The sequence below is a fragment of the Oncorhynchus keta genome, chromosome 4 (genome assembly GCF_023373465.1).
Source record: "Oncorhynchus keta strain PuntledgeMale-10-30-2019 chromosome 4, Oket_V2, whole genome shotgun sequence".
NCBI lineage: Eukaryota > Metazoa > Chordata > Actinopteri > Salmoniformes > Salmonidae > Oncorhynchus > Oncorhynchus keta.
Window position 1 is genome coordinate 12592468 of NC_068424.1, and position 8647 is coordinate 12601114.

The 8647-nt window shown below is 41.1% G+C and overlaps 1 protein-coding gene, 1 long non-coding RNA gene and 1 other non-coding gene across 4 annotated transcripts; 2 read left to right on the forward strand and 1 right to left on the reverse strand.

Moving 5' to 3' along the window:
* The first annotated feature begins 9 nt into the window (after positions 1-9).
* Positions 10-4362, forward strand: cmbl (carboxymethylenebutenolidase homolog (Pseudomonas)). Of its 2 annotated transcripts, none has more exons than XM_035761187.2 (6): positions 10-148; positions 919-1133; positions 1314-1421; positions 1879-2021; positions 2526-2617; positions 2878-4362. In XM_035761187.2, the coding sequence occupies exons 2-6, from the start codon at positions 919-921 to the stop codon at positions 3058-3060; spliced, it is 741 nt and encodes a 246-aa protein (XP_035617080.1). In that variant the 5' UTR covers positions 10-148; the 3' UTR covers positions 3061-4362. The 2 variants fall into 2 exon arrangements, with proteins under 2 accessions (XP_035617080.1, XP_035617079.1); XM_035761186.2 differs by lacking the exon at positions 10-148 and adding an exon at positions 276-441.
* On the forward strand, positions 65-138 carry trnat-agu (transfer RNA threonine (anticodon AGU)). The gene has a single exon. It is a non-coding gene; the product is annotated as a tRNA-Thr (tRNA).
* Positions 4363-5241: 879 nt separating the features above from the next.
* On the reverse strand, positions 5242-7618 carry LOC127917467 (uncharacterized). The gene is made up of 3 exons (XR_008097452.1): positions 7413-7618; positions 6984-7237; positions 5242-5413 (listed from the first exon to the last, which is right to left on the reverse strand). It is a non-coding gene; the product is annotated as an uncharacterized LOC127917467 (long non-coding RNA).
* Between the last annotated feature and the right edge of the window lie 1029 nt (positions 7619-8647).

The window sequence follows — 8647 nt, forward strand, 5'->3', positions numbered from 1 at the left end:
CAAATGCTCACATTACAAAGCCAGGTCAAGAATTGTTAATATCTCTAACGCACATGGCATCAGTGGCGCTGTGGCTTAGTTGGTTAAAGCGCCTGTCTAGTAAACAGGAGATCCTGAGTTCGAATCTCAGCAGTGCCTTTTTGAGACGGTAGGTTTGTACAGTTCGAAATTGTCCCAGTTAAAACTCGACTGAGGCGAATTGAATGATTATTACACGTTTACATTTTCTACACTTAAAATGCAGATTATAAAATGATGCATTTTGGTGGGTTTGGACTTCGGACTGGGAACGACGCTCACGCGGTCGAAGAGGGCGTTCCTTCTAGTCAACCATTCACACATTTTTCACTTTTCCACGGCGGAAGAAAACTAAACTCTAACGGGAAGGGGAGAAATATACTATTTTTTAGAGTCAGTGCGCGGGGGTACCGGTTAGTTGAGGTAATTTGTACATGTAGGTAGGGGTGAAGTGACTATGCATAGATAATAAACAGCAGTGTACAAAACAAATGGAGGGGGGTGTCAATGTAAATAGTCCGGTGGCCATTTGATTAGTTGTTCAGCTTTCTCATGGCTTGGAGGTGGAAGCTGTTAAGAAGCCTTTTGGTCCTAGACTTGGTGCTCCGGTACCGCTTGCCGTGCGGTAGCAGAGAAAACAGTCTATGACTTGGGTGCCTGGAGTCTGACGATTTTATGGGCTTTCCATTGTATGTGGAAATAACTGAGGCTTGTAGGCTATGTTGCCCTCTAGAGCAGAGTCAGCGTGACACACTCCTCAATGAGTGGGAACATTTTAATTACCTACTTATGTCAAAGGATTCCGTATCCCTGTATCGATGAATAGAATCCATGTATTTCAGTGTACCAGTATGTGTTTGTATGGTTATGTGGGTGATTCTCAATGTTATCTCTTTCCAGATGGCCAATGAGGCGAAGCCGTGTCCATGTGACATGGGATACATGATGGAGTATGGAGGTGTTGGCCAGGAGGTCCAGATAGAACACATCAAGGCCTACCTGGTCAAGCCTCCCTCTGATTCAGACAAGGCTGTCATCATCATCCAGGACATCTATGGCTGGCAGCTACCCAACACCAGATACATGGCTGACATGCTGGCCTCCAATGGATACATGTACGTAACAATGCATACTTAAAAATGTTGTTACTTACCGTCTACCTGACATTTACTGGCCAATTACAGTACAAGTATTCCCAGTATTGTCATGCTGGCTGTCTATCTCCTCTCAGTGCAGTCATGCTGGCTGTCTATCTCCTCTCAGTGCAGTCATGCTGGCTGTCTATCTCCTCTCAGTGCAGTGTGTCCTGACTTCTATGTTGGAAAGGAGCCGTGGAGTCCATCACAAGATTGGTCTACGTTTCAGCAGTGGCTGGAGGACAAGAAGCCCACCAATATCAACAAGTAATGCAAACATTCCCATTGGCCAGAGAGTAGTCTCAGAAAGCAGACTCCACTCCCTTATGCCAGAGAGTTGTCGCAGAAAGCCAGACTCCATTCCATTGGCCAGAAAGTAGTCCCAGAGAGCCAGTCTTCACTCCCTTATGCCAGAGAGTTGTCGCAGAAAGCCAGACTCCATTCCATTGGCCAGAAAGTAGTCCCAGAGAGCCAGTCTTCACTCCATAATTTCACATCTGTATATAGTATTAATCTCTATCAGCACACATCCACTGTTGGCCAGCAGAGGGTACCATCACGAAGCCAGACTTGTTATATTCTATTGACAGAATATAAGACTAACTTTATTAGAAAATAACTTTATCCCTCTGTTAACTTACAACTGAAATGTGTGTGCCCTGTGCTCCCCTAGTAACCCAACCCCTTCCTCCCCTCTCTCCCTGCTGTCTGCCCGTCCGTCCAGGGAGGTGGACGCAGTCCTGAGGTTTCTGAAGAGCCAGTGTGGGGCCCTGCGTATTGGGGCAGTGGGCTTCTGCTGGGGGGGGGTGGCCACCCACTACCTGGCTCTGCAGTACCCTGAGGTCAGGGCAGGGGTATCTGTCTATGGTAAGGGTAGGGGTCAGAGGCCTGTCCAATCAGAATACAGTAATAACCATGAGGTAGTCTACCAACGGTCGCAATCTAGGCTGATTACATTGCAGACGCCGGCCAGATCTCGTGCGTTGTAGCTAACCACATCATATGATGTGGTCCCATGTTGCTCAGTTGGCAGAGCATGGCGCTTGTACCGCAGTACGAAAAAGGTATGAAAATGTTTGTGCTCACTACTGTAAGTCACTCTGGATAAGAGCCTCTGCTAAAGGACACTTTTTTTCCTTTCTTTTTTAAAATATATGATTTAGCAGCCTGATTCCCGACTGCACATTCAATAATATGAAACACAACCATTGGTTGATGCAGTGCAACAGCTGCAATGTAGTCGGTCTGGAACGCAACCATTGGTTGATGCAGTGCAACAGCTGCAATGTAGTCGGTCTGGAACGCAACCATTGTGCTTGCCTCGTAGGCTAGTAATGCTAATGCTGTTTGGATGTGACTGTGTGTCTGCAGGAATCATCAGAGAGAGGGAGGACAGGTATGAACTGAAGAGCCCGACGCTGTTTATCTTCGGAGAGAAGGATGACGTCATCCCACTGGACCAGGTCTGGTATTATTAAATACTACACAGTACTACATTTTTTTGAAAGAATAAAGTCAATGTAGATCATTCATATGTTGAAAACTATATTGAGCACCATTTATTACAAGCCAGAGTCATCTCGAGTGAAATGAACCGTCATCATCAGCATCTCTGTCGGTTACTGGCCTTATGCCACCATTTAGTGTCATCCAATCAAATGATTTGAGTTGTGTTTCAACCATCCTATCACCATTTAATTCATCCCCTGTTGTTTCCTTCCAGGTGAGTGTCCTGGAGAAGAACCTGCAGGAGAAGTGTACAGGTGTAGACTACCATGTGAAGGTCTTCCCAGGTCAGACTCATGGCTTTGTTCACCGGAAGAGAGAGGACATCAACACCACAGACCAGCCCTGCATCCAGGAGGCCAGGACAGACATACTCAACTGGTTGCAGAAATACATGTAGAATATCTACAGTGCAGTTGTCAATCATCTGCCGTCCATGGTAGAGTGAACAGAAAGGATAAAAACACAAATCCAATTTCACTACACCACTAACCTTATTAAAAAGAAATAGCTAATGTAATTGATCATCAGTTCTGAGGTCATTTCCACATATGTCCTTACTGAATAGCAGCCTATCTGGTGATTATCATGTCCTTGATTTATCATGATCAAATTCAAGCTGACGGGGTGTTTTAATGTGGAATCTGTTGTTGCCATATTTGTAGTAGACTTTAGTTTTGTACCTTTTTCTTGCAGTACATTGTACACATCTCTTCCTTTTATACATGATCTCTTCCTTGTATACATGATCTCTTCCTTGTATACATGATCTCTTCCTTGTATACATGATCTCTTCCTTGTATACATGATCTCTTCCTTGTACACATCTCTTCCTTGTACACATGATCTCTTCCTTGTACACATGATCTCTTCCGTGTATACATGATCTCTTCCTTGTGCACATGATCTCTTCCTTGTGCACATGATCTCTTCCTTGTGCACATGATCTCTTCCTTGTACACATCTCTTCCTTGTATACATGATCTCTTCCTTGTACACATCTCTTCCTTGTACACATGATCTCTTCCTTGTACACATGATCTCTTCCTTGTATACATGATCTCTTCCTTGTACACATGATCTCTTCCTTGTATACATGATCTCTTCCTTGTATACATGATCTCTTCCTTGTATACATGATCTCTTCCTTGTACACATGATCTCTTCCTTGTATACATGATCTCTTCCTTGTATACATGATCTCTTCCTTGTACACATGATCTCTTCCTTGTACACATGATCTCTTCCTTGTACACATGATCTCTTCCTTGTATACATGATCTCTTCCTTGTACACATGATCTCTTCCGTGTACACATGATCTCTTCCTTGTACACATGATCTCTTCCTTGTACACATGATCTCTTCCTTGTACACATGATCTCTTCCTTGTATACATGATCTCTTCCTTGTACACATGATCTCTTCCTTGTATACATGATCTCTTCCTTGTATACATGATCTCTTCCTTGTATACATGATCTCTTCCTTGTATACATGATCTCTTCCTTGTATACATGATCTCTTCCTTGTACACATCTCTTCCTTGTACACATGATCTCTTCCTTGTACACATGATCTCTTCCGTGTATACATGATCTCTTCCTTGTACACATGATCTCTTCCTTGTATACATGATCTCTTCCTTGTATACATGATCTCTTCCTTGTATACATGATCTCTTCCTTGTACACATGATCTCTTCCTTGTACACATGATCTCTTCCTTGTATACATGATCTCTTCCTTGTACACATGATCTCTTCCTTGTATACATGATCTCTTCCTTGTATACATGATCTCTTCCGTGTACACATGATCTCTTCCTTGTACACATGATCTCTTCCTTGTACACATGATCTCTTCCTTGTACACATGATCTCTTCCTTGTATACATGATCTCTTCCTTGTATACATGATCTCTTCCTTGTATACATGATCTCTTCCTTGTACACATGATCTCTTCCTTGTATACATGATCTCTTCCTTGTACACATGATCTCTTCCTTGAATACATGATCTCTTCCTTGTATACATGATCTCTTCCTTGTACACATGATCTCTTCCTTGTACACATGATCTCTTCCTTGTACACATGATCTCTTCCTTGTACACATGATCTCTTCCTTGTACACATGATCTCTTCCTTGTACACATGATCTCTTCCTTGTACACATGATCTCTTCCTTGTACACATGATCTCTTCCTTGTACACATGATCTCTTCCTTGTACACATGATCTCTTCCTTGTACACATGATCTCTTCCTTGTACACATGATCTCTTCCTTGTATACATGATCTCTTCCTTGTATACATGATCTCTTCCTTGTACACATGCTCTCTTCCTTGTACACATGATCTCTTCCTTGTACACATGATCTCTTCCTTGTACACATGATCTCTTCCTTGTACACATGATCTCTTCCTTGTACACATGATCTCTTCCTTGTACACATGATCTCTTCCTTGTATACATGATCTCTTCCTTGTACACATGATCTCTTCCTTGTACACATGATCTCTTCCTTGTACACATGATCTCTTCCTTGTACACATGATCTCTTCCTTGTACACATGATCTCTTCCTTGTACACATGATCTCTTCCTTGTATACATGATCTCTTCCTTGTACACATGATCTCTTCCTTGTATACATGATCTCTTCCTTGTACACATGATCTCTTCCTTGTACACATGATCTCTTCCTTGTACACATGATCTCTTCCTTGTATACATGATCTCTTCCTTGTACACCTCTCTTCCTTGTACACATGATCTCTTCCTTGTACACATGATCTCTTCCTTGTACACATCTCTTCCTTGAATACATGATCTCTTCCTTGTATACATGATCTCTTCCTTGTACACCTCTCTTCCTTGTATACATGATCTCTTCCTTGTACACATGATCTCTTCCGTGTACACATGATCTCTTCCTTGTACACATCTCTTCCTTGAATACATGATCTCTTCCTTGTACACATGATCTCTTCCTTGTACACATGATCTCTTCCTTGTATACATGATCTCTTCCTTGTATACATGATCTCTTCCTTGTACACATGATCTCTTCCTTGTACACATGATCTCTTCCTTGTATACATGATCTCTTCCTTGTACACATGATCTCTTCCGTGTACACATGATCTCTTCCTTGTATACATGATCTCTTCCTTGTACACATGATCTCTTCCTTGTATACATGATCTCTTCCTTGTACACATGATCTCTTCCTTGAATACATGATCTCTTCCTTGTATACATGATCTCTTCCTTGTACACATGATCTCTTCCGTGTACACATCTCTTCCTTGTACACATGATCTCTTCCTTGTATACATGATCTCTTCCTTGTATACATGATCTCTTCCTTGTACACATGATCTCTTCCGTGTACACATCTCTTCCTTGTACACATGATCTCTTCCTTGTATACATGATCTCTTCCTTGTATACATGATCTCTTCCTTGAATACATGATCTCTTCCTTGTACACATGATCTCTTCCTTGAATACATTATCTCTTCCTTGTATACATGATCTCTTCCTTGTACACATGATCTCTTCCTTGTACACATGATCTCTTCCGTGTACACATCTCTTCCTTGTACACATGATCTCTTCCTTGTATACATGATCTCTTCCTTGTATACATGATCTCTTCCTTGTATACATGATCTCTTCCGTGTACACATCTCTTCCTTGTACACATGATCTCTTCCTTGTATACATGATCTCTTCCTTGTACACATCTCTTCCTTGAATACATGATCTCTTCCTTGAATACATGATCTCTTCCTTGTACACATTATCTCTTCCTTGTACACATGATCTCTTCCTTGTATACATGATCTCTTCCTTGTACACATGATCTCTTCCTTGTATACATGATCTCTTCCTTGTATACATGATCTCTTCCTTGTACACATGATCTCTTCCTTGTATACATGATCTCTTCCTTGTATACATGATCTCTTCCTTGTATACATGATCTCTTCCTTGTACACATGATCTCTTCCTTGTATACATGATCTCTTCCTTGTACACATGATCTCTTCCGTGTATACATGATCTCTTCCTTGTATACATGATCTCTTCCTTGTACACATCTCTTCCTTGTATACATGATCTCTTCCTTGTATACATGATCTCTTCCTTGAATACATGATCTCTTCCTTGTACACATGATCTCTTCCTTGTATACATGATCTATTCCTTGTACACATGATCTCTTCCTTGTATACATGATCTCTTCCTTGAATACATGATCTCTTCCTTGAATACATGATCTCTTCCTTGAATACATGATCTCTTCCTTGTACACATGATCTCTTCCTTGAATACATGATCTCTTCCTTGTATACATGATCTCTTCCTTGTACACATGATCTCTTCCGTGTACACATCTCTTCCTTGTACACATGATCTCTTCCTTGTATACATGATCTCTTCCTTGTATACATGATCTCTTCCTTGTACACATGATCTCTTCCGTGTACACATCTCTTCCTTGTACACATGATCTCTTCCGTGTACACATCTCTTCCTTGTACACATGATCTCTTCCTTGTATACATGCTCTTCCTTGTATACATGATCTCTTCCTTGAATACATGATCTCTTCCTTGTACACATGATCTCTTCCTTGAATACATGATCTCTTCCTTGAATACATGATCTCTTCCTTGTACACATGATCTCTTCCGTGTACACATGATCTCTTCCTTGTACACATGATCTCTTCCTTGTACACATCTCTTCCTTGAATACATGATCTCTTCCTTGAATACATGATCTCTTCCTTGTACACATGATCTCTTCCTTGTACACATGATCTCTTCCTTGTACACATGATCTCTTCCTTGTATACATGATCTCTTCCTTGAATACATGATCTCTTCCTTGAATACATGATCTCTTCCTTGTATACATGATCTCTTCCTTGAATACATTCTGTATTTTTGCATACGTTATCTGTTCATTTTGTATGCATTGTACACATTACCTCTTCATTGTATACATTATAAAAACAAGGAATTACTTTTAACTGCAAAGTGTAAATGTCATTATATAAATGCAAGTATTTTTTATTTCTGATTTGATGTTTGTGTATAATATCATGTAATACCCAATGAGATCAATAAAGATATTATGCTTCATGTTAATGTATCATTGTAATCTCATGTGCACATCTTATCCTGGATTCAGACGGGCTCAGTCTGCTCTCCAGCCACAGCTGTTGTAGAGGTGTTTACTGTGGCTGACCACAAACGACAATACAGGCTGAGCAGGAAGGGAGAGACCTTCAACTAATGCACAGGTTCACTGCCCTCTCTTGGCAGGTTTGTTGTGGTGCCATATTCTTAATTTGAAAAAATAATGGATTTAAATGGTGCTCTGTGGGATGTTCAAAGTTTCAGATATTTTTTTTATAACCCAACCCTGGTCTGTACTTCTCCACAACTTCACCTGGTCACATACAGCTGATGTGTTTTGCATTGACGTCCACGAGAGAAGGGACAAGGTGAGAGTAGGAGAGCGCATAGAAGGAATACAACGTGGATGATATGAAAGTGAACTGTGTTTCCGCGTGACCAGGGGTGTATTCCTTCCACCCTTTCTGTTGAAAAACATAATTTTTTTAAACGGAAGCAAACGGAACAAAAACGGGGATAAATATACCTGAATTTGTCCAATGGAAACTCTAGTTTGCAACTGTTGTACTAATGATTACACCCTATATCAGCTAGATGCAGGCATGAGTGTGCAAGGCGGTATTGAATGTCACTGTCTGTCGCCTCAAATTGGTCTCTCGACCTGTGTGCACCTACGTTGTAAACTTTCATTCGTAGGTTAGGTTGTAGCAACCTCATGATGGGTACAGGGAAAATTAGAGTATCATGTGGCAGCCTAAACCTATCGCTGTTAATTCTTTTTTTCATGAGCATGGCCTTATTTCTATTACAGCATATTGGATGACTCATTCAT

What these genes read in the sequence shown, in the direction of transcription:
- cmbl (XM_035761187.2), top strand. Translation starts at nt 919, where the DNA reads ATGGCCAATGAGGCGAAGCCGTGTCCATGTGACATGGGATACATGATG. An exon ending in GGCAGGGGTATCTGTCTATG is followed by an intron (nt 2,022 to 2,525) that starts GTAAGGGTAGGG and finishes GTGTGTCTGCAG; the next exon opens with GAATCATCAGAGAGAGGGAG. An exon ending in ACGTCATCCCACTGGACCAG is followed by an intron (nt 2,618 to 2,877) that starts GTCTGGTATTAT and finishes GTTTCCTTCCAG; the next exon opens with GTGAGTGTCCTGGAGAAGAA.